Raw genomic sequence first — 26,461 nt, forward strand, 5'->3', positions numbered from 1 at the left:
ATAGTGAAAGGGAATAAAGGGGAAAGGAGAAAAAAATGAGTGGGAAATATCAGAAAGGGAGACAGAACATCGAAGACTTGTAACTCTGGGAAAGGAACTGGGGGGGTGGAAGGGGAGGTGGGTGGGGGGTGGGGGTGACTGGGTGATGGGCACTGAGGGGGGCGCTTGATGGGATGAGCACTGGGTGTTATTCTATATGTTGGCAAATTGAACACCAATAAAAAATAAATTTATATTAAAAAATTAAAAAAAAGAGGGATCCCCGGGTGCGCAGCGGTTTGGCGCCTGCCTTTGGCCCAGGGCACGATCCTGGAGACCCGGGATCGAATCCCACGTCGGGCTCCCGGTGCATGGAGCCTGCTTCTCCCTCTGCCTGTGTCTCTGCCTCTCTCTCCCTCTCTCTGTGTGACTATCATAAATAAATAAAAAAAATTAAAAAATTAAAAAAAGGACCAAAAAAAAAATCTAACCCTAGTTCTTTTTCTTTTTAAAAGATTTTATTTATTTATTCATGAGAGACACACAGAGAGAAAGAGGCAGAGACACAAGCAGATGGAGAAGCAGGCTCCATGCAGGGAATCCGATGTGGGATTTCATCCCGGATCCCGAGATCATGCCCTGGGCCGATGGCAGACACTCAACCACTGAGCCACCCAGGCGTCCCTCCTAGTTCTTTTTCCATACCTGAAACAACCCTTTTTTGACTACTCCTAAGCCATATAATTTAATATTACTTTTTAAAATGATTAAATTTTTATTTGCTTTTGTGTATATTAAGAAGAAGATGATCACTGTATATAATTGCAATTCTTGCAAAGCAGGTGAGAAATCTACTTTCTTTGGAGTTCAGAATTAATGCTAATGAATGAGTCAGAGCTTTGGTGTAAAAAGCATAAGAACTTACTACAAGGAACAAAAAACATGTGTCTTTATTTCTATTACTATTGTCATTGGGCAAGAAGTACATTTTTCTTGGTCTTGTTCTCATTGGCTGTAAGCCATGTTGAGGTGGTTATATTAGTTAGCTTGGGCTGCTATCACCAGCATACCATGGACTGGGTGAGTTAAACTATATAAATTCATTTCTCATGGTTCTGGAGGCTGAGAGTCTGACCTCAGAGTGCCAGTATGGTTGAGTTCTGGTGAAGATTGTCCTCTTGGCTTGCTGATGGCTGCCGTCTTGCTGTGTGCTCACATATGGGTAAGGGAAGAGAGAGAGAAAGAGAGAGAGAGAGAGAAAGGGGAGGGAGAGAGGAAGAGAGCAAGTAGTTAGGAGGTCATTGAGAGGACATGACCGCCTATTGACCCATGAGCTAGACCAGGGCAATAGCAGGCTTCTTCGGCCCTCCTCTGTTCTTTGTAAGCACATTTCCCACACCTTTCTTATACTAGGAGCCGCCACAAGGATGTAGCTTTGAGAGAGTGATGTGTCATTCTGGACTGTATCCATGGCTGACCCCCACTGAGGCCTCTTTGTAAACTCTTAACATTCTAGCAGGAAGGTGTGAAGATCTACTCACCTTGCAGCTGCCCAAGATCAACCTCATATGTAAATTCCCTTAATAAAATTGCCATTGACAGTCTGGAACGGTCTGGCTTTTTCTTTGATCTCTCTTTACCTTCCACATAGGAAGGCCAGTTTCAAACTTCACCCTGAAAACTCCCAAGGTTGTGTTATTATTTTTTTTTAATTTATTTATTTATTTTGAGAGAGAAAGAGAGTGAGAGTGAGAAAGTAAGTGAGCGGGAGTAGTGGCAATGGGAGAGGGAGAGAGAGAATTCTCAAGCAGACTCTCTGCTGAGTGTGGTGCCTGACATGGGGCTCAACCCCAGGACCCTGAGATCATGACCTGAGCTAATTAATATCCAGAGTTGGACACTTAACCCACAGAGCCACTCAGGAGATCCTGGAAATTCCCAGGTTTATGAATCAACACAAGCTCTCTGATGTCTCTTCTAATAAGGGGCACTAATCCAAACCTCACAACCTCACCTAAACCTAATTATCCTCCAAATGCCCATCTCCAAAAACCCTCACTTTGGTGGTTAGGGCTTCAACATATGAATTTTGGAGTTACATGATTCAGTTCATAGCAGGTTATTAAAAGCAAATTATAATTTTAATAAAGTATAACTTTGTTTTTTCCATGTGACTATTTTAAGCAAAGTATCTTTTTAAAAAAGATTTCTGTCTGTTGTCCTTGCTACCACAGCCTGCTTCCACCTCGGCTCACCATCTATGCCCCAAAGTATTTTTTTTTTTATATTTTGTGAATTTTATATAATGCAGGTTTTATTTTTATAGCTTGATATTTATCAAGTTTGGCAGATGATTCATTCAGAAAGCAGTCTTGAAACACATGAAAGGGTAATAATAACTATCACATATTTGTCACCTCCTATCTGATTTGTATTAAAACACAGCAATGAGGTCAATCTTATTTACTCATTTTTCTAGTTGCTCAATGATTAAGCAAATATTTCCCTAAGTTTTTACTAGATGCCAGACATTGTGTTCCGTGTTTTATATGAACTAATTTTTCTTTGTAAAAGAATGTAGTGTGAGATCTGATGATTTCCTATCTATGACGTCTTCAAGTCCTGTCTGGGAGAGTGAAGTCCTTCCTCCTTTATGTCTTCCATGAAGTCCTTCCTTGTCTGCTCATAAGACTTCTTAGAGGGTTGTCACAGAACAATCCAAGGAGGACATGGTAAATTGTTAAGCAAAGGCAGTGGCAGTGGGTATAGAGACAAGTTCATAATTTCTTTTGGAGATAAAATCAATGGGATTGGGTAACTGGACAGGGTTGGTTAGGAAGAGAGGAAGGAGTTTGGGTTGATTTCTAGGGTTCTGGCTGCAGAGATGAAGATATTACTCATCAAGTAGTTCTATAGAGGAAGAGAGGACGATTCAGGAGGATTTGGAGAGAAATATGATGACTCTGTGAACTGCCTATAATATTTGCATGGACATACGAAAAATTAAGTGGAGAAGTGAGGCAATTCCCTAAAGACTGCAGGTAAAATAAGTCCTTTTATTAGGAGAGAAAGTGAAGGCATGTTGCACTTTTAAGCCCTTTGCTCTGGGGTCTCTTCCTTAGAGACGATGATGAAGAATCATGGCCATCTTAATTCCCAGTGCTTCTTTTAGAAGTCTTGGAACTCACTGAGGTCCTAAAGAATACACACACAGATGGTGTATTAGTTTCCTATTGCAGTTGTAACAACACAAACTTACCATTGTGTTTTTAACAATAGCAATTTATTATCTTACAGTTCTGCAGGTCAAAAGTTCTAAAATCAAGATATTGGCAGGAGACTGTGTTCCCTCTGGAAGTTCTAGGAGAGAATTTGTTTCCCTGGGTTTTCCAGCTTCTAGAGACTGCCTACATTCTTCGCTTTGTGGCCCCCTCTGTCATTGTCTGGGCTGGCAAGGTAGTGTCTTCAAATCTCTCTATCTGGCCCCTCCTGCCTCCCTTTTATGAAGAACCTTTGTGATTACATTGGCTCACTGGGATAATCTGGGATAATCTCTATATCAATATCCTTAACTTAATCACATCTGCAAAGCCCCTTTTGCCATGTAAGGTGATGTATTCATAGGTTCTGGGTATGAGCAGGAGGATTTCTTGGAGGGCCATGTTTTGCCCACCACAAGGGTCTGTCTTGCCCATTACCCTAGGGTACCCAGTCTCATGAAGACCAAAACAAGGTGCTGCTGCTCCTCCTGCCTTTCTTCTCCTCTTTGCAAGTCCTTGAGGTGTTGGGTCAAACTTACAGTTAGGAGTTGGTATGTCTACAAACACTTTTGGTAAATTGGGGGTTAGGTGGGGCTTGTTTAATAAGATAGGTCATCTAGTAAGAAAAGTTTCATTATTATTTGAAGTTCATTATTGTGCTATGTTGGGAATGGGCATTGAAGTGACGTAAATATACTTTCAGCATGTGTGTAAGAGCAGAATAACCTCTAAAATAGGAGAAAGATGGGCAATCACCCTAAACCCTCCCTTTGGGGGGCCTTGTATTCTTGGAAGAGGGGTGCCAGCTAGTTCCTAGTCCTTGTAGAAAGTATAGTGACCACTTCCTCTAGTAGCATTTCCTGACTTCCTAGCCGTACTAGAAGTTCCTCTTCTGTTCTTCCACGATGTCTGGGGCAGAGCTTTATTTTAGAGCATTTATCACATTGTAATTCATTGCTTGCTTATCTGTCCTACTAGATTTTGCTATAGGTAGAGATTATACCCTATTCCCCACTGCATCCCCTTTGTGTCTAATACCTGCCTACCAATAATCGTATATGGAATGGATGAATGAAAGGAATTGTTTCCAGAACAGCTTCTGAATCTCGAATTTCCCTCAACGTTTTTTATTTTATATTTCTCGTTGACTTGCAGGAATACTATAATGGTAAATGAGATAATTTCTCTAAAGTGTGTAAGATCTTTTGAGAAATGTTTTATTAGGCTAAGGCTCATGCACAGCTAATCAAATGAAGCCCAAATTTATTCTGTTTCTTTAGTTTTATTTGTCAAAGTTGTTGGCTGGGAAAACTTGCCTCCATGATGAATTTGAGCCAATTGGCAAAAAGGTACGCAATTTTACATAAAGCCTGACAGTTTGAAGGCACATAATAAAGCTTTGAATAATGAGAGAAGGAATGGTTAAATAATTAATAATAAGAGCTATGCTGTATTGGCCACTACACTTTTAACCGCATGCCTTTTAGGAAAGTGGACAAAACAAAATAAAGCAAAACACATACTGAATCTTGTATGTAAACCCATTAATTCCTTGTTGTTGGCCAAGTAGAAAGTGTTTCTCTTCAATTCTCATCATTGGTGTATTAGTCAGCTTTTGCCGCAGTAACAGTCAATCCTCAAAATTTCAATGGCTCAGCAGTTAATTTTTACTTCCATCATGGGAGGGCTGTGGGCTGGCTGTGACTCTGCTGGCCATGGCTGGGCTTACAGAACTAACTCTGTTGGGCTCTACTAGCTAGAGCTAGTGGTCTTTTCATTCTTGGATGAAGTCAATGAAGCAGCCGCTCCTTGAGATATGCTCTTCTCAGGGCGGGGCACCGGAGCACAAGAATGGGGAGAATGATTGAACACCAATAAAAAATTAATTTATTAAAAATAAAATAAAATAAAAGGCCTTGGTCATTTGTTTTTTTAAATTTTTTATTTATTTATGATAGTCACAGAGAGAGAGAGGCAGAGACATAGGCAGAGGGAGAAGCAGGCTCCATGCACCAGAAGCCTGATGTAGGACTCGATCCTAGGTCTCCAGGATCGCACCCTGGGCCAAAGGCAGGCGCCAAACCGCTGCGCCACCCAGAGATCCCGGCCTTGGTCATTTGAAAAAAAAAAAAAAAAGGAATGGGGAGAACAGAGGTAAACAAGTACCTTAAAGCTTCTGCTCCATTGGCTAACAGAAGTCACATGGTCAAGTCCAGAGTTGCTGCAGCGGAGAAATACCCTATGCCTACAGGAAACATTTCCAGGAAGCAAGGGGACAAAAAGTTGTGAACCAGTAATACAATCTATCACATCTGTGCCCGAGGTAATGCTTGTCAAAGCCTGCCCTTTGGCTTTTTATAATATTCACTGCTCATTAAAGCTTTTATTTGAAGTTAAATTTATTTAATTTAAATAGCAAAGGCAGTTGTATGGTCTTCCAATAGGCTCTATATCCATAGGCCCCACAGGTAAAAGGAAATAGATTTGGGAATTTTAGCTAAAGAAAAAATTTAATTTTATAAGTATCAATGTTTTCATGAGGGTCATGATGGTCAGTCATTCTTTACATCTGTGGATGTCCAAGCCAGCAGAAAAGGATTTAATTAAAGTAGAGATATTGGGGTATAGTTACCATAAGGAACGATTTCTTGACCAGTCAAGTGAAAAAGACATGAAAGGGGTAAAAGGTCTCCCTAGTGGATAATTAAATCATTCATCTGCTGGAAGGAGGAAGGCTGGGCCAGATGACAGGTTTCTGCCAATTTTCTTGTTTATAGTACTTTGAATTTTGAAATAAAGAAGTCCTTTTAAGACAGATGGTATTAAAATTCTTCTTACATCAGTAAAATGACACTGGGAAACTTAGAAGCTGGCTTAATGCAGAAAATGAAAATAGTAAGAGAAACAGATGTGAGAGGAAAATACAACTCTAAGCATTCATTGTTTACTTTTGAGAGAATAGAACGTCATAGTTAATTCCAATTTTAATATACTTATTTGTTTTATTCGTGCTTTCAACAAACGTTTTAATAAGTACCTACTACGTGTCAGACATTGTGATAGGTGCTGGTTGGCTAAGAAATTAAATAATTTATAGTTAAAAGAGCTGATAAATCAGCTATAAATGTCATGATTACCATCAATCTTCCTCAGAATTTTTTGCATACCATTTAAAAAAGAAAATAAGGTTTTAATTTTTTTATAAATATACATTTTATATAAATACAGATTATTTACATTTTATTTCTATGATTTATAGTCATGAAAATCTAGATGCTAAAAAATTTATGCTTTTCAGATGATCTATATACCTTTCTTGGGCATTTCTTTTCTGTCTTTCTTTCTTTCTTTCTTTCTTTTATTTTTATTATTATTATTATTATTTTTTTTAAATTTATGATAGTCACACAGAGAGAGAGAGAGAGAGACAGGCAGAGACACAGGCAGAGGGAGAAGCAGGCTCCATGCCGGGAGCCTGACGTGGGATTCGATCCTGGGTCTCCAGGATCACGCCCTGGTCCAAAGGCAGGCGCTAAACCGCTGCGCCACCCAGGGATCCCTCTTTCTTTCTTTTAAAGAATAAATATCCTATGGTCCTTTTTTTTTTTTAAAAGATTTTATTTATTTATTCATGAGAGACAGAGAGAGAGAGAGAGAGAGAGAGGCAGAGACACAGGCAGAGAGAGAAGCAGGGTCCATGCAGAAAGCCTGATGTGGGACTTGATCCCAGGACTCCAGGATCATGACCTGGACTAAAGGCAGGTGCTAAACCACTGAGCCACCCAGGGATCCCACCTATGGTCCTTTCTTTTCCCCTCAGCTTTTCTGACATATCATGGATAAATAAAATTGTAAGATATTTAAAGTGTACAGTGTAATGATTTGATATACATATATCTGTGAAAGGTTTTCCCCCTACTAAGTTAACACATATGTCATCTCTCATATTTACCTTGTGTTTGATAAGAAATAACAGCCTTCCCTCCAATACTTGTCCCATTGACCCTTCAATTTTGATTCAGTAGCTTCTTTTAGGGGCACCTGGGTGGTTCAGTGGTTGAGCCTCTACCTTTGGCTCAGGGCATGATCCCAGAGTCCCGGGATGGAGTCCCACGTTGGACTCCTTGCATGGAGCCTGCCTTCTTCTCCCTGTGCCTGTGTCTCTGCCTCTCTCTGTGTGTCTCTCATGCAAAACTAAATAAAATCTTTTAAAAAATAAAAAGAACAGTTAAGTTCTACTCTCTTAGCAAATTTTATTTATAGAATATGGTGTTGTCAACTGTAGTCATCATGTTATGTTAGATCTTCAGAGCTTAATCATCTTATAGCTCAAAGTTTGTATTCTTTTATCCACCTCTCCCTATTGCCTACCTTCCCCCCAATGCCCAGCCCCTGGCAACCACTTTTTTTTTTTTTTTACCGTTTTTATGAGTTTGTCATTCATTCATTCATTCATTCATTCCACATATAAGTGATACCGTGCAGTGTTTAACTTTTCTCTGTCTGGCTTATTTCACTTAGCATAGACTCCTCCAGGCTCATCCATGGTCTCAGGCATCTCGAATAAGCTCTGAGGTGTTTTAAAATGACAACTTATCCTCTCTGACAGCAAATTACTGTTTTATTTGCCTTTGAGGAGGATTTGTGAGCAGGGCAATGGGTAGTTCAAAGACTCTTGCATTGGTGAATCTCTTTTAAGAAATTATCTCTTGAAAAGTCAAACAGCACAGCATCATTACAAATGAGATTTCATCAGCGCAGACTGCCGAAGAGGCTCAGAAATCAATAGTTCTCTTTTTTCATGCACAGCTACGGTTATGACTTTAAAAAAAAAAAAAAACGACAGAAATATTTGTCACAGTAGCTGCTATGTGGCATTACCGGGTCTTAATCTGTGTGCTAGCGAGAGAATGTGTTTGCTTATTTGTTATACTCAACCTATGATAATCCTAGTTGACACTTCTGTAGTGTTTACCAAGAGGCAGGCAGATTGAAGCACTTCAGAACTGCTGACTCATTTAACGCTCACGGGAGGGTAGGCGCTGTTTCTGTAGCGCCAAGTTATCCCCATTTTGTAGATTAGAAAACTGAGGCGTAGAGATGCTAAGTACTGGCCCAAAGTCACAGGACTAGTAAATGGCAGGCTTGGGCTATGACCTCAGACGGTGTAGCTCCGGTTTGCTACCTTCTATGAAGCGAGCCCAATAACCTGAGATCTTCTTAGACCTCAAACCTGATCCCTGCTCCGTTCGGTTTCATCCTACCCTCAACCTTGAGCTTGATTTTTCTGCACCTGCTGGTTAGGACCACGAGTTTGTCATTGCCTCCCTTCACGCAAGTGAAGAACTTTTCGTAGATTCGGTGGTGTTTGATTGTCAAGATACACAGTGCACACGCACAGTAATATGGATGACGATCGTTTATTAAGCCAGAAAGGCTTGACAGGCCCTAAAACGAGCACCCGTTCCCCAGGAGCAGATGGGAAAAGTGCAGGGGCCGGGAGCCGGGGAGACAGTAGGGTCTGACCTCAGGCGGGCGCGCGGGCCCCGCTGTCCCCCGAGGTCGCCCCCGCCGGCGGCGCGACACAGCGCGTGGCCCGCGGGGACCTGAGCCCCGGGGTCCCTCCGCGGGTCGCGGCTCCCGGGCCCCAGCGCGTGGCTGCGCGCGGCCGGGACAGGCTCGGCCCGGGCGGCGGCCCTGCGCGCGGCGGGGTGCGGGCTGCCCGCGGGGGGCGGCGGGGCGCGGCGGGGCGCGGCGGGGCAGGGCGGGGGGCGCGCGGGCCCGGGCGCCCCCCGCCGCCCACCTGGCCGCCCCCGGCTGCGGCTGCCGCGCAGGCCGGCTCCCAGGCCTCCCGGCTGCAGCCCGCGGCGGTCTGCGTCGCTCGCCGGGTCGCCCCCGCCTCCCCCCGCCCGGTGCCCGTCGTGCTCGTCCCCTGCCACTCGGGTCCGGGCGCGCCGGTGGGTTTGGCCTGCGCGGCGGCGGCGGCGGCGAGGCGAGGCGGGGGAGCGAGCGAGCGAGCGCGAGGGGCGGGAGCCAGTGCCTGTGAGTCACCGGTACCTGGAGTGCGAGCGACGCAGAGCCAGCGGCGCGGAGCCCGAGCCCCAGCCCGAGCCCGAGCCCGAGCCGAGCCGGAGCCGAGCCGCAGCCCAGCCGGGGCCCGCGAGCGCGGCCGCCCCCCGCCGGCGCCAGGCCCCGCCGCCCCCGCCCCCGCCCCCGCCCCCTCCGCGCCCGGCTCGCTGGGGTCCGGCGCCCACTCCCGGCCCCGGCGCCCGCCGCGCGCTCCCTGCCGCCCGCCCAGAGGCGCTGCGGGGCTCGCCGGGGGATGTCACAGCGGCTCCTCGGAGCCCCCAGCCGCCGCCGCACAGCCGCCGCCCCTGGGAACCGCCACCATGAACCCCCAGTGCGCCCGCTGCGGGAAAGTCGTGTATCCCACCGAGAAAGTCAACTGCCTGGATAAGGTGAGCGGGGGGCGCCGGGCCAGCCCCGACCCTCCCTCCGGCCGCCGGGCTGCACCTGCTCCGGCAACTTTGGGCATCTGGGGCGCGAGGAGAGGAGAGGAGAGGAGAGGAGAGGAGAGGAGAGGAGTGGGGCTCCGTGCGAGCGTGGGTCGGGGCACGCGGGAGGCCACGCCAAGGTAAAGGCCCGCAGGAGGATCGGGACGGCACGCTCGGCGGGGCTGGTGGTGGGAGCCGCGGGGCTGGGTCGGGCTGCGGGCGGCGGGCGGCGGGCGGCGGCGGCGGCGGCCTCGGCGGAGCTGCTGCGGAGCGCGGCCCCGGGTCCGAGGCGCCCCGGCTGGATCCACCCGTTCCCCCCGCCGCGCCGCGCCGCGCCCCAGCCCAGCCCCAAGCATCCGCCCGCACCCCCCACCCCGCGCCCCAGCGCCTCCCGCCACCGCGGCGAGGCGGGGAGGCAGATAATAGTTAGGATGTGGCGGGGCGGCCGCTGCGGCATTGCTGAGAATAATCCCCGCCGGGAGCCGGCTCCGCGGCCGGCGGGATCCACGGGGGCTCGTGCACCCGGCCGGGGAATTCCGGAGGAAGTGCTGTGGGCCGGCCCCCCCAGCCCCGCTCCTGCGCTCCCCGGGCGGGCACGGCCTCACCCTCCGGGAGAGCGACCCTTGGAACCAGCCGGGCCACCCGGAGATCCGCGCGTGGCACACGGACGCCTCGGAGAGCGCCCCGGCGTCGCGCCGGTCGTCCCGGGCTGAGCCCTCCTTTCCCACAATTTAGTAGAAGCTGGACTGGGATGGAGGGTGCGGGCCACGGGTACTGACGGGGCCCCCCTCCTCCTGCGCCTTCGGGTGGCCCGACTTCGGTGGCCGCGTGTTTATTGAGATGCTACAGACACCGTGTGCAGGCGCTTTGCCCTGGATTCGTCTTCCTCGTGAAGCCGCGACACAGGTTCCATGTCTCCATCAGCCAGTTCAGGATTCCATTCTAGCCGCTCCCTGAAGTGCGGAAGGGATGGAGCCGTGCAGCTCTGCCGTCTGAGTCTGTACTGGTGGAGGGGATTCATTTAAAACTCAGTTTTAATAGCTGCCTGCCTTATTTACTTAAGTGAAAGTAGGCAAACACATCCACTGTTACCTACAATCATTGCGTTGTAGTGTTTTTCAAATAAGGGTGGTGACCGCGGTGCACCAAAAATAAACTCCTTTCTGTACCCACCCTGGAAAGCACTGGCATTGTACTAAACTTTTAAATTTTTTTTTTTCCAGTATTGGCATAAAGGATGTTTCCATTGTGAGGTCTGTAAGATGGCTCTCAACATGAACAACTACAAAGGCTATGAAAAGAAGCCCTATTGTAATGCGTAAGTATTGTCAACACAGAATGCCAGGTGTGGCTTCGCAGCAGAACATGAAAGTGAGTGGATCTGCCTGTTCTGAAGAACTGACTCACGGAGTCGTGCAGGTGTGGCCGTGGCCAACGACTTGTTTATGCCACAGACTCTGGGGCCATGTACTTTGTTGAAGGGTCATTGCATTTACGTCTTTCTCAACGTGTAGGGTAATTTGTGGATGTCTTCGCCCGGGTTCGTTTTTGACGTTCACAGTGTTGCGGAGCTGGGAACATTTGTTAGAAGCTGCAGAACTACACATTGAGAAAGTGTGGGCTCTGAAGTACATGTCAGCTTTCCATTTTAATCATATGATGTTGCCATATTGCAATTTTATATCTGAACCTAGTTGCTAGGGAAAGGAGTCTCGCTTAATCTTAGCCGAGACCACTCCAGAGATCCTAGAGCTTTCACGGGAAACTGAAGGCTTGAGAGATAGGTATTTCTGGTTGGTTAGTAGTAGGTCTGTTGGTGGGGATTAAAGAAGGTAACCTTTTTTTGGCAGGCTTTTCTCTAGGCCTGCTTTTAGACTATACTACTAGCAATTAGCTAGCGTTTATACGGTGCTTACCATGTGCCAGGCCCTGTTCTAAGTAAGCACTTTATGCATCCTGACTCGTTTAATCTTTACAGACTCAGGAAGGGGCTCAGATCATTCCTGGAATCTGGAGATGGGTAAACATTGGCTCCAAATCTCTACCTTGCTGCCCTGGGGCATGTGCCTCTCCACTTCTTGAGCATCCTTCCACCCCAGAGTGTTTTCAGCTACATGCTCTTGGCCCTGACTGTTGACCTACCTTCTACTGGTTCCCCTGTAGGGGCCAGGCCTATTGGTCATGGAGGTGGCAGGGGATCCCTAGCCTCTTGGCTGGAATATTGCCAGAGACTCATCCTCTCTAGAGTTTTTGAAGTGGGTTTGTTCAGGTCTTCTGGAGATGGAGGGCCTGTGGTTAACTGACACTTCACTCATGGGACTGTGTTTTCACAGATAGTAAATTTTTGGCAAACAAAAGTGGTGTGCTCATACCTCTCTGGTGAAGAACTTTTTTTTTTTTTTTTAAATCTCTTTGTATATCTGTTGGTTCTAGCTTAGTGCTTATAGGTAGACTAGGAACTTTGCAAGAAATCAGCAAATGGGGCACTGAACAGAATTCAAGACTTTCTTGAATAAGTGGAGTTCATAGATATGGCCTGAACTCATCAGTGTTTTTCACCCCTCCTATACCATGCCTTTTATCAGTATAACATGAAGCAAAAATGAGATTTCAGTGTCATGGTCTCCTGCTTCTGTGTCATGAGAGACTGGCTAGCCATCAAAGGCAGTCAGCAGTACCTAGATGGGAAAAAGTCTCCTACAACCCGTAAACGAGATAATTGCTCTTTAATTTAAAGGAAAGTGAACCATTTTCCCATAACTACTCCAGCCCGTAGTCTCTGATTCCATCAGGCTTTCTGGGCCACATCAAGATTCTCCTCTTGGAGTTTAACCTGGTGGTAATAATGCCTTTGGGTGGCCCTTGTAGGCCTGGAGGAATGAATCGGGAGGAGAAGAGGAAAGATAGGAGAGAAAGAAATTGAGGAGAGAACAGTTAGGTTTAATATGACATGATACATATAGATATCTAAATATATGTACGTGTTTATATACACACATACATGCACATGTATACATATATAGATAGGAAAAAGATTTGAATTAGGGTGAAAAGAAATGACAAAAATAAAAGGACAGAAAAAAAGAGGTACAACCGAAGGAGAGAGTGTTCGGTTGGTTGGGGCCACTTGAAAATTCAGTGCTTACTGTTTCAGTTCAGCCCAATTAAAAAAGAATATCAGATTTTTCAGCAAGTCATGGCTGGCTGGCTTGCACCCTGACTTAAGAGTGAACTAGTGCCCAGAACTGTTGAGTTTGGACCCCAAAACTAAAAGCCTCTAATTGTAGATGGGAAACATCCTGCTGTGTTATTTCGTAGGCCCGAGTCTTATTTTAAATACTTTGGGTATGTCTAAATCAAATGCTTAACAGATTTTCTCTCTAAACTTTCTTGTAGAATTCAAGTACTTTGATATTAGGTTTAAGGGGAATTTTGGGGACACCCTCTCAGATTTCTTGCTTCGTATGAAACCTGGTGGTTCACTTTATTGAGCAGGGCAACCGGGAAAAGACAGAAATCTAGCTTTAGTGGGTGAATGATTCGAATTGATGGTGTCAATTTGTTTAATTTAGCTTTAAGTTCATGTCACAGCTTGATATGCTGTCTCCAGAAACAGAGCCTGGCAAAGTTGCAGGTTCTGTCTGCTGTGAAGGTTCCAGGCTGGAAAGCCTCTATTCTCAACCCTTATTTTTCCAAGGGCACAGGTTGCCATGTAAACTCGCTGGGCAGCATGGATTACCCTTTGGGGATTCTGAAGCCTCCGCTCTAATCCAGGTGGTGTGTGTCTTTCAGTTGCTCCCTGTGGTCTTGGCCAGAAAGGTTGCCATAATTTCTCTGGGTCAGTGGTGGAAAATTGATTCTCTGAAGCATACTGTTAGGCGAAAATGAAACATTTTGTGTCCATGTAGAACAATATTTTATCTGTACCCAGTTTGGCTCAGGAGTCAGTGTATGTCCACAGTTTAAATGAAAGTAACTATTCTTCCGCCTTGCAACTTGATATTGTGAAAATTTTCATATACACAAAGTGGTTGAAAGAATGATACAATTGACCTCTGTATATCTTCCACGGAAATCCCACTGTTACTAACATTTTGCCACATTGGCTTCATATTTCTATTTAGTTCTAATACACAAATATATTTATTATTGTCAGACCATTCGTCAGTTTCATGCATAGAGTTACTTTCATATGTGGATATTTCATCCCTGAAAACAAGTGCATCATCCTTGTACTAAGAATAAGGATATTTTCTTAACGAGTCATAAACCCATTGTCACGCGTAGGAAAGTTAACCAAAATTTCAAAATATTGAAAATCCTGTCTATTTTCACATTTCCCCCATTGTCCTAAGAATGTCTTTTATAGCTGCTTTTTTCTTTCTTTCTTTTTTTTTTAATTTTTAAAATTTATTTATGATAGTCACACAGAAGGAGAGAGAGAGAGAGGCAGAGACACAGGCAGAGGGAGAAGCAAGCTCCATGCCCCGGGAGCCCGACGTGGGATTCGATCCCGGGTCTCCAGGATCGTGCCCTTGGCCAAAGGCAAGCGCCAAACCGCTGCGCCACCCAGGGATCCCAGGGATCCCTGCTTTTTTCTTTTTAACCCAGGATCCAGTTAAGGTTCATGCTTTACATTTAGTTGTGAAAACAACTTTTTTTGATTATTGGAGTTATTCAATATTTAATTTCATTTCTGTTGATTTACATAATTTGTCAGAGTTTCCATGAAGAAGAATTACATAGCATTTCTTACGAAAAAAAATAATTAAAAAGAACCGTTAAAATAAATATTAAGAATATGTTTAAAAATTTGAAAGGATAAACAGGCGTTTAAGTTTATTTTAAGAAAACATAAAAGCTTTTTATTTTAATTGATACCTGGGGGCATTTTTTTTAATGGGATGAAGTAGTGAGTATTTTCTTCGCTTTAAATATGTTGCTTGTTTATATTCTCATGTGTTTAGAGAAGAAACAAGTTTTCTGTTTGATTTCATGCAAAGGAGAACACGTATAAAATATAATTTGCATAATATTTAAATTTTGATCTTTTGATAGAATGATCAAAGTGTATTACACACTAGATGTAAGATGGGCATAACACACATTTAGCTCCTAATGTGATAGTGCACACTGTTAAAATATTTAAAAACAAACCAGCGTACTTGAATACATGCCATGTTTTCATAGCCTTTATGTTTCATAAGCAGGCCGTGGATTCCTTAGCACATTCAGGATTTTTTTCATCATAGAACTTGCAAAGAAAAGGGGACTAGGCAATATTTTTTTTTTTTTTTTTTGCTAAGAGATGTTGAGAAAATAACACTAGATGATTAGACAACAAACATACCTCGTATTTGTATGTGAATTTATATGCCAAGTTAAACTACCCAACAAGCCACCCAAAGAATATAAACCCCAAGGCCATTTGACAAATAAATTATTTAACTTATCATGCGTGAAAGTCAAAATTGCATTTATTACGTGTTTGTAAAGAACATGTCATTTCTTCATATTTTCTGAGGTATATTATAGCTTAGAAATAGCAATGTCAATGACTGTCCAGTTAATGTACTGGCACCAAAGGCCTAGTTATTTTTAGGTCAGGGGAGGGCCCAGTTAATGATGCAGTAGTTTTTTTTTTTTTTTTGAAGATTTTCTTTATTTATTCATGAGAGACACACAGAGAGGGAGAGAAGCAGAGACACAGGCAGAGGGAGAAGCAGGCTCCATGCAGGGAGCCTGATGTGGGACTCGATCCCGGGTCTCCAGGATCACGCCCTGGGCCCAAGGCGGCGCTAAACCGCTGAGCCACCCACGGATACCCCGATGCAGTAATTTTAAGCAGGACCTTGGCAATAATTTCCCCCAAGTCATCACTTGTGCAGAAATCTCTTGGGGGCTGAGAATTTGTCCCGTCTGCCCACATTTGATATACCTTGTGTCTGTGTCAAATGTATCTTTAAATATGGGGCTGAAAGAACACAAATATCTGTGCTCAATATGTTTAACTATCTTTCCAAATAAGATTCCCTCTCAGCAAATAGTTTCACTTAACACGATTTTGGGTGATGTTAAAAATAAAACAGTAGGAGCTGTGCGCCGTGTTTACATTCGCTCTGCCTGTGTTAGCGTTCGTCTTGTGAATACTTATTGACTATCTATAGCCGGGGAGATGCTGAGCTAGATGCTGCTCATTATGAGCTGCCCAGAAGGGCCAGTGCCACTCAGCCAGCCTGTCTTGAGGGTGATTATCTAGGCCAGTGCGCCACTAGCTCTCACTTACCATTTCTCTTCTGGTCAGTCCTGGCTAATGCCTTTTGCGAAGGGGTGCTCTGAGGACACGGAAGGAGATTGACTTTAAACCTGAGAGTTTTTCCACCATGTATTTCCCTTATCTCCGTTTGGACCTCTCAAACTCGGTTCTATGACCCTCCAAGGGCTTGAGTTGTCTCAAGGGGACTTATGAAATTCTTGCTATTAAGTTAGCTTTAATTAAGAACTTTTCATGAAAGGCGCTCTGGTGTAATTGGAGCTTTGAAGCAAGACAGAACTGGATTTGAATCCTGGCTCCATCATCTTCTGCTGAGCAAGTGCCTTGATCTCTTAGCTTCAGTGTCTTCATCTGTAAAATGGGAATGGCAATGCTTACCCTTACAGGGCTGTGTGGGACTAAGGAGACCATGCACAGCAAGGTTCCAGCAGTTTCTGGCCTGTAGCAGACCTGCAGTAAACAGTAGTTTTTATTTCTTCAGTGGTACTTTTCTAAAAAATTTTTTTAAATTTATTTGAGAGAGAGCATGAGTGGCAGAGGCAGAAGAAAAAGCAGACTCCCTGCTGAGCAGGAAGCCTAATGTGGGGCTTGATCTCAGGACCCTGAGATCATGATCTGAGCCAAAGGCAGATGCTCAATGGACTGAGCCACCCAGGCGCCCCCCACCCTTACTTTTTTGAGAAATGAGGAGGAAAAAGAGGGTAGAGGGAGAAGAGGAAGTATATAAAAGACATAATAGTTGTGCCTATTACAAGGTTTATACCAATGTTTTTCACACTGCGGATTGCTACCCATTAGAGAGTTATATCCATAACTTAGAGAGAGAGAGAGAGAGAGAGAGAGAGAGAGGTGAAGCATATCAGAGTGCATCTGACTAGGGAAATATGTATTGTTTTGGTAAACATTTTTTCCCAGTTGTGTGTGGACAGAGTGTATTGGATCATGACATAAACAAATATTTTTCCTGGAAGTGGTGGTCAAAAAAATTTGAGAAATACTAGTTTAGTTCCATATTCTTAATGCCCCCCCCACATCGGAGAGCACTGAAAGTTGCCGATGAGGACTACCCTGTGTGCACAGAGTTCATGAATTCAGATAGCCATGGCTTTCCCACTCTGGGTGCCAACCACACCCTCTCCCATACCTCACCGCTATCAGGAATCAGCTTGGCCATCAGAGCCACCATCACCATCTGATGAAGGAACCGTGGGCTTATCTGTCTGTACCTTCTTCTAGCTTGGGGTGACTCTGAGGGCATCTGTCTTGCTCCCTCTGCATCCCCAGAGCCTGGCACTTTGCACTCAATAAAGATTAGCTGCATCAGTGAGTGTGAAGGTCATGCTGCCTCGGTGTAGTCCTGCCTGCCTCCCTAGAGAGGGCTGCAGCCCAGCCTACTTTCTCTCGAGCAGGCAGGCAGAGGGGGGCAATGTGAGAAGCTGGCTTGAGAGTAGGCTCTGAGGAACCCGAATGGTGGTGTGGTGGTCAGGTTTCACAGAGTCTGAGTACCAAGGGCTGAAGTCTCCCCGCCGAGGCTCGCCATTGCCAAGCCATAATGAGCATGGTAGGATTTCCCTTCACTGCTTACAGGCTCAGTTTCAAAACTTGGTATTGTTCTAAAAGATTCTTTATTTTTTTTAAAAAGATTTTATTTATTTATTTGACACAGAGAGAACACAGGCAGAGGGAGCAGCAGGCAGAGGGAGAAGCAGGCTCCCTGCTGAGCAAGGAGCCCAGTGGATGTGGGACTCCATCCCCGACCCTGGGATCATGACCTGAGCCAAAGGCAGATGCTTAACCCACTGAGCCACCAAGGTGCCCCTAAAAGATTCCTTCTTGATGTTCATTTATTTTCTTCTGGGTTTAATTATGATCTGGGAAATAAGATAATAATTTCTACCTAATAGGAGCTCTATAGAAATTAAATAGGGGGGGGGGATAATTTGTAAGCCTTAGCACATCAAATGACACCTATTAGGTATGCAAATGGAGTCCCTTCCCTTAATTATAAATTGAGAATGGTCTCCTATTTCCCCCTTAAGGAGAGGGGGAAGTGTCACATTGTTAAAAGTAACAATTTCTATGGAAGGATATTGTGGTTTGCAGGAGTTCTAGGTAGCATCAATTATAATATGCCTTACCTGACTTTTTAGTTACATACTACATAGAAAAAAATTCAACTTCTTGCTCCTTGACACAGACCTGACGTGGGAGGATGATAGGGTTGTTGTTGTTGTTGTTGTTTGCATTTTTGTTAAAATTGGACGATTGAAAGTGATGGGTGGAGACATTTTATTTGAACCAAACAAAAAGATTCCAGTGTATATACAAAGTGATCAGCTTCTCAGTTACCTTATTGAACCATTGATGGTATCTCATGAATTTTATTATCTTTTGAAATCATTGTAGAAGACTGTATTTACGCATTACATACTGAGTTCTGTTACATTTAAAAATGTTTAAGAAAGGGGTTCCTGGGTGGCTTAGTCAGTTAAGCGTCCAACCTCTTGGTTTCTCCTCAGGTTGTGATCTCAGGGTTGTGAGGTTGAGCCCCAGGTTGGGCTCCTTGGGACTGTCTGCTTAAGATTCTCTCTCCCTCTCCCTCTGCCCCTCCCCACCCTACTCTCTCTCTGATATAAATAAATCCTAAAAAAAAAAAAAAGTGTTTGTGAAAGGCGCCTTCAGTGTGTAGTCTCTTTATGATGATGTATTTATTATGGAATGATGTCAGATGAGAAAAGATTTGGAGATGAAGCACAGCAAATATCTCCTAAATCACGGTGAAATGCAAGGTTAATGCAAGATATAGATGTGTGTGCTTAAGGGAATATTGATTATGTGTCAGCTGCCTGTGGAAAGGTGCATTTTGGTATGTCTTCTTTAAACGTTTTCAGAGGAGTGCTTTACAAAGGAAGAGTGGTTCCTGGGGATGTCAGGAGTGAGAGAGAAGCAGACATCCCTCCACAGGACACCCTCCTTCTCCAGAGCCTGAGGCCCCTCCAAACTCCTCTTTTAGAGGAACAGAAAGTTGAATTTCTTTTCCTTTCTGTTTCTGTTCTATACTCAGTGTTACTAAAAGCCCTAGGCTTGTAGCAGTGTGAGAAGTGGGGTCTAGAGTAATATTTATGAGCGGAGTACCCAGAACATTTCACAGGCTTAGTAAAAGCATTATTACTGATTCTGAACTACTAGTGAATAAAACATTGTGCAGCCTTTCTTGTCGAACTGAGGTATGGGGCATGGACAGAACCAGAAAACAGGAACTTGTGAGAAGGCCCGGGTTTGAACAGCGAGGATTGTTCCAGTACTGGAAACATATTATTAATTTTATCTGTAGTCATCTGTGCATTTTTCTTTGCCACGTCCTTGAGGGAGTTGCTTTGTGTTCAACTTTTGTTTATTTTTTCACACTCTGTTGACTCATTCCCATTGAATCCTAGGAGGAGCTAGAAGAAAACTAGTTCGACGTGTGTATTTTTGAATAGCGTCAGATCGATAGGCAGACTGGTGGTCTGCTATACTTGTGCTTCAGCTCAGCAGTCTAAGAAGCCATTTCGACAAAAATCCTTGATTAGATCCCCTGATGCTCATTATCCATCAAAGACAGGAGCAGGTCAGCCACAGAGAGCGTGGGGAAATGGGATAGCTGTGCTCAGCTGAGGGCCAGAGGTTTGGGGTGTGGACTTAGACAGATGCCCACCAGCATTGAATTTGGTCTTTAAATGTGACTTCATTATCCATTAATTGATCAAGAACGTGACCTCCACCAACTCAGGCAACGTGCAGGAGCATTAAGACCAATGTAGTAAGCACACATGTCAGTGCAGAAAGACACATTGGATGAACAGATGTGTTTTTGATGTTATGTTTGGATGTCTGTATTACCCTCTCCTGGCTACTCTTCCCACCATACATGTGCCGGAGCCTTAAGCATCTCTGTTGTCCTCCACCCCTCCCTCGCCCTCATCCTGGCCCTGTATTCATTCCCTCAGTCCTTGCCCCTGCCCAGGCTCTCTTACCATACTTGGCCATTGATCTGATCAGTGTCCCCTAACTGGTCTCCCTGTTCCAGTCTTTCTCTTTTTGAAGGCTTTTTCTGCCGTCATACTTACCTCTTGAAATCATGGCTCTGGTGACCTTACTCCCTTGTACTAACACCTCTGATGGTTCCCCATTGCCCACAGAAAAAAAAGATTGGGTTTCTGACAGAGATACCTAGGGGTTCTTCATCATCTACCTTCCTCTGCTCACCCCTGTCTCCCCTCCTCCTCTCTGGTCACACTGGGCTGCTTGCCTGGTGCCTTCATCAAGTTTCTTCAGCTAAGTCTCAGTGTCCTCATCTGTAAAATGGGTATAATAATAGACTAGGATGAAGGATTCATTGGAGTATCCAAATAATAAGTTTAGCACAGTTTCAGGCACACAGCAAGGAGTTAATAAAAGGTACAGTTTCCATTGTTATGAAACTCGGCACATGATCTGACCCTTTACTCTTGCTGTTTTTATGCCTTCCTGTCCTCCCCTCTTTTAAAGTTACTTTCATCTTTAAGGTACACAGCTGTGACAGTCCTTGTGAAGCCATCCTGAATCTCTCAGTCCATCACTGGACTCTCAGTTATATCACTTATCAGCAGGCCTACCTTGTACTGTGGCTGTATTTGTCTACCCATTGGAGGCAGTTTCCCGCTGAGAGTGGACCATAGAAGTTCACAGCCTGTGGGAGTTGGGGAGGCCAGGTCAGCTGCAAGAGCTTGACTTCTTCAAGGTATTATTTCTGGCCTCTGTTTAAGGAATTGAGAATGGGTGTTGCAATGATGCAGTGCAACTCTGACACAAACCACCCGGAATTAGTGTCAGCTCCACAAGTTCAGGGTGCGGTCTTCAACAAGAGAGATGCCAGCTGCAAGTTCAGGAGTCCCAAGGCTACCCACGCTTCTGACCAACTGGCTACAAATTTGGGGAGTTCCCACAATTAGCGAATTAGCTAGAATGACGCAAAGAGCTCAGAAAAGTGCTATACTTAAGATGATTGTTTTATCCTAAAGGATACAAACCTGGGCCAGCCAAATGAGCATACACATAATAGGGTGAAATGAGAGAGGGTCCTGGACATGGAGTTCTCTTGCCCTTGCCCTGTGGAGTCAGGATGTGTCTCCCTGTGGGCGCGTTGATGTGTTCACCGGCTAAGAATCCCCACCAAGCTTTGGCGTCCAGAGTTTTTATTGACATTTCATTACACAGACCTGATGACTTACTTATTGGCCAGGATGATTATTCAATCTCTAACCCTCCTCCCCTTCCTGGAGGAGGTCCACTGATACTGCCTGACTGAAAGCCCCAACCCTCTAATCACATGATTTTTGGAGTGGCCAGTCATCTTGTTAGTGTAATGCATGTATGGATCAAGGGCCTAGTGAATAACAAAGATATCTCCACCAACTTGGGAAATTCCAACTATTTAAAGTATGTCCCAGGAAGTGGGGACAAATGCTGGTCAAATTCTTTATTATACAACGGGTGTGCTCCTCCGTATCCTTTTCAGATAGGCTGGTTGAACTGTTGACACAGTATTGCTCTTTCACATCATGAACCTTCCTGTCCCACTACGGCAAGAATGATGATCTAAAACCCACCATGTCTATTTAGTCAGTGGATAGAAGTTGGGTAAGATTTGCACACCATTTGCTGACTGCATGCAGGAGGTAGGTGGGAGGATCTACAGCTCTCTAGATTTGCTTTTCATCAATTAGCAAGTCTTTCCAACAGCAGATTACAGTTTTGAGAGCAGGAATGGTCCCGATTGCCTTGGTATACTCGAGCACCTACTGTGTGCTCAGTAAGTTGCCTTCCATAGAGCACATTGCCCAGCTAGCTCTGCTGGGAATGCGGTGCCGGCTGTCTGAGCAGTACGGCTCACCTGCAGGCACCCCTAGCTGGCAGAGCTGACTGCAAAAGAGGGGGTGGACTTCTTTCCAAGAGGATCCCTGTGGTGATCCCAGCTGGAGCTGGCCATGCTTAGACCCATAATATACATGAACAGCAGCTACCACTAGAGAGTTTAGATGAAATAGCGACATTGATTGCTGGATTATTGGCCACTGACATGCTACAGAACAAAGGATGATGGGAGTAGTGTCTACAGAGGAACTTTGTAGAAATCACTTTGTGACAACTCTGTTTTTCAAGGTCTCAGAAGTGAACGCTGTGTTCAGACATCAGACAATGTGCATATTCATTTGCATTTCCATCTTTTTTTTTTCCCCTCTGGAAATAAGTATGACTTATTTATTTACTGAAATGAAATGTAATCGGGGATTAATACATTAATTCCGGCTCAGCAACAAGTCTTTCTATTCTCTTATGGAAGAATTTAATTTTCTTTGGTGACTTGCTCCAGTGCTCTGTCTTTTCTCCCAGATTTCCAGAACTTCAAGAGCAACTCATCAAGATCTCTGTTGCTTCCCCCGTTCTCTCCCCCATGCCAGCTCTCTCTTTCTCTCTCTCTCCGTTTAAAGTCTTTTCTGTTGCCACTGACGTAGTTGTCTGATTTTCCTAACATTAAGTGAAATTCTATTTAAAAATTTCTAGATGCTTAAGGCACATAATAATTAAGGGTTATTCCTGTCAGGAATAGAAACACCATATTAGAACTGTTCTTCCTCAGAGGCTGCTAAAGAAGGAAAATCTTGTTTAGAGGGCTTGCCTCTGTGGTTTTTTTTTTTTTTTTTTAAATGGCAGTTATGTAATGCCAGGTTTAATTGGCCAGGAGTCAGGAAGCTGGTTTATTTGTGCATCCCTTGTGTCATATGTACCTGAGGGGCGAGTGGTCAGTACAAGCACTTGTAATTTGTACATGGGGGCTGTTGCCCAGGAAGTGTCCTCTATAATGGCAGCTTGACAGATGTTGAAAGAAAAGCATATTGTTTTTCCTTTATACAGTGATGAGTGTATAACAGACATTGAATAAACATGCGTGAATTGGCTTTAAAAGCACATTTATTCTGAATGGGAGCAGTCCTTCATTTGACTCCTAACTGGCATCCTTCAGTGGTGGGTGAGGAGAGATCGCTACTCAGGATTTAAAAATTAATTCCCTAGCAGGAGAAAACAGGTGGTAACATAAAAGAAGTATCCGAATGGGGGAAGGATCAAGTCTTCTTCAGAAGGGACCGACAGGGAAGCACCCATGACCTCACCTGTCTGTGCCAAAGCAGAGACGCTAAGGGAGGTTCGTGAGATCCAGCAATGTCAGCAGTGTGTGTGGGGGAGAGGCTGATAATGAAATTCTGGCAGTGGGGAGGCTTGCTGTGCTAAAAAAGAAACACGTCAAATAGGTGGATCCATGTATAGAAAGGAATAACCTTGAAGGTGGAAAAATGATGGAGAACATGGGGGCTGAGATGAAATGAAGGAGAAGTGGAAGTGGCACCTCTGCGGGCAGATGGGAGGATACAACCAAAGATTTCTCAACGTGTTTACACTTTGGCACAGAGGCAAGATGCAGCGGGGAAGGGAGGCTTTAATGAGACAGCTGCTGAAAGTTGAAAAGAGAGTATCAGTTGATTTTTTTTTTTGCTTTGGTTTTGTTTACAATTTCACTGTTTTCAAGCTGCTTTGGACTTCATGTGGAAAATAAGGAAGGACTGGTTGGTGATGCAGCAGTTGTGAGGACTTGGGAACAAGTGGTCTCTGTTGCCTTGGAGTGAAAGGAGGAGTGCTTGTCACTCCACACGGCCAACTTCAGGAAAACTTGGTGACCCACTGTGTGCGAAGCAAGAGGGGCTGAGCATGTGCGGGGAGCCTGAGCTTCTGAGAAACTCTGTGAGGCAGGAGCCAGTATACCCGGTGACCACAAGGATCCTTGGCTTGCAGCTGGCCTTTATGTGATTTACTGGGGAAAGGAAAGAAGGAATAAAAAGAAAGGTGGCAGAAGACTTTGAAAAATAAAGTTCTGATTGAAAATGTGTTATTTCCGTGAATGAGGAAAGGGGAATGCCTCTTAAAACAAAAACCAAACCCCAAACCAAAAAAGCCATGTAGGGAGGGATCCCTGGGTGGCTCAGTGGTTTAGCGCCACCTTCAGCCCAGGGCCTGATCCTGAAGACTCCGGATCGAGTCCCACGTCGGGTTCCCTGCCTATAGCTTGCTTCTCTCTCTGCCTGTGTCTCTGCCTCTCTCTCTCTCTCTCTGTCTCTCATGAATAAATAAGTAAAATATTAAAAAAAAGAAAAAACCATGTAGGGCGTCTCCTGGGGGCTTTTTGAGCTTTGATTAGTACTACATGTCTTTTAAAAGATGAAAAACTGAGCATTCCAGAATGCACGAAAAATAAGAATGGGATTGAGAAAGCTAATGGCTGGAGTACCTGGCTGGCACACACAGTCAAGTGTCTGACTCTTGGTTTCTGCTCAGGTTGTGATCTCAGGGTTGTGAGATCGAGCCCCGTATTGGGCTCCTTGCTGGGCATGGAGCCTGCTTAAGATTCTCTCTCTCGGGGATCCCTGGGTGGCTCAGCGGTTTGGCGCCTGCCTTCAGCCTAGGGTGTGATCCTAGAATCCCGGGATCGAGTCCCACATCAGGTTCCCTGCATGGAGCCTGCTTCTCCTCTGTCTGTGTCTCTGCCTCTCTCTCTCTCTCTGTCACTCTCATGAATAAATAAATAAAATCTTTAAAAAAAGAAAAAAAAAGATTCTCTCTCTCCCTCTCTCCTGCCCCTCCTGTTTGTACTCTCTCTCTCTCAAATAGAGAAATAAATTTTTTTTTTTTTAAAAAGCTAACGGGTAATGTGTGCAAAGGCTTGTAAAACACTCTAAAGACAAGTTATAAACACATTTATATTCCAAGAGAAAATGTGAACCATGGCTTGGGAAAGATGGAGTGATAATAAGAGATGACAAAGAAGGAAGTACAGTTATTCGGCTACTAGTTAGCTTTCATCCTTTCAACTGAGAAGAAGCTATTTAAAACTACAAAAGGTTTGGGATGCATGGGTGGCTCAGTGGTTGAGCGTCTGCCTTTGGTTCAGGTTGTGATCCTGGGGTCCTGGGATTGAGTTTCACATGAGGCTCTCCATGGGGAGCCTGCCTTTCCCTCTGCCTATGTTTCTGCCTCTTTTTCCGTGTCTCTCTTGAGTTAAAAACAAAACAAAACAAAACAAAACCTAGACAGGATTTGCAAATATCAAAAAGAATTTAAATCTTAGGAGAACCAATAGTAAGAAGACACCAAGCCTTTCAACGTGAAACTAAAAAATGTTTGAATTTCTAGATCTAGATTAATGACACCAGCATCAGGGACCTGAGGACACCCTGGAACTGAAGCCTAGGAGCCATGGCCCTGAACCACAGAGAGGATGTGGTGGTGGGATGGGGGTTGGGGGCCTAAGGGGTTTAGTTACTTCACTTCGCTGTGCCTCGGTTCCCTTGTCTGTAAACTGATAATTATGTGTCAGTTATTTCATCTGCAAAAGGAGGAGGCTGTGCTCTGTTGATGAGAGCAGTAGTACATATTGCCTCTTCTGGCGACTCTAAGGATAAATGAGATAATCCATGTAGCTCACTGACTCAGGATTGATACTGTGTTTGAGCATTTGTTATATTCATTATTGCCCATTCTCTTTGAGAACTTATCTGCAAAAGAGAGCGCTGGGCATTTTGGAGATGGGAAAATATCCCAAGTTTTAGAAAGTGGAAGAAGGGACAGATTGTAGAAATTACAGCCTAATAAATTTGACATTAGTTCCTGGCAAAATTTTCCTATGGGTAAGTACAGAGATGGTTTGTGAGGATCAAAATAAAAACGTCCTCAGAGCTTCTGTACTAGTTTGCCAGGCCTGCTGTGCAGAGGACCACAAACTGGGTGGCTTACCTAACAGAAAGAAATGGATTTTCTCACAGGTTTGGGGACTAGAAGTCTGAAATTAAGGTGTCTGCGGATTGGTTTCTTCTGGGGGCTGTGAGGATGGATCTGTTTCAGGCCTCTCCTTGCTTCTAGGCGGTTACTTTCTTCCTGTGTCTTCTCACATCATTTTCCCTCTGTGTGTCCAGACTTCCTCTTTTTATAAGGACAGCAGTCATATTGGATGAGAGCCCACCCTCATGACCTCATTTTAACCTGATTCTGCTTCCACATATGGCCACATTCTGAGGTCCTAGTGGTTAGGCCTTCACCATATCCTTTTTTTTTTGGGCGGGGGTGGGGGGGGTGGGGGTTGGGGAGGAGGGGCACAATTAACCAACACATAACAGATTTGCTAACAAAAGTCAAGCAAAGCAAAATTAGCCTTGTTTTTCCAAAGGTATAGAAGAAGGGAGATACAGACATTGTGAACTTTGAATTTTTAGAAGGGCCCTCAATGCAGTTAATTTTCATAAATGAAATTTATAGGGAGTGTGTTCTCTTTCCCCCTCCCCTGCAGGCATTTCGTTTAATCTGCATTTGAATTACGTGAGTCTGTT

At 44.7% G+C, this 26,461-nt stretch overlaps 1 protein-coding gene across 2 annotated transcripts in view; it reads left to right on the forward strand.

Annotated features, from left to right (window-relative positions):
- Positions 1-9,504: 9,504 nt before the first annotated feature.
- Positions 9,505-26,461, forward strand: part of NEBL (nebulette) — a 343,159-nt gene continuing 326,202 nt past the window's right edge. The window contains exons 1-2 of one of the 2 annotated variants that reach the window (XM_077896878.1): positions 9,505-9,697; positions 10,957-11,051. In XM_077896878.1, coding sequence (XP_077753004.1) covers positions 9,629-9,697; positions 10,957-11,051 — 164 coding nt within the window. In that variant the 5' untranslated portion in view covers positions 9,505-9,628. The remainder of the gene's footprint in view (positions 9,698-10,956; positions 11,052-26,461) is intronic. The other variant, XM_077896879.1, reaches the window with a different exon arrangement.

This window comes from Canis aureus, chromosome 5, assembly GCF_053574225.1.
Source record: "Canis aureus isolate CA01 chromosome 5, VMU_Caureus_v.1.0, whole genome shotgun sequence".
Taxonomy (NCBI): Eukaryota; Metazoa; Chordata; class Mammalia; order Carnivora; family Canidae; genus Canis; species Canis aureus.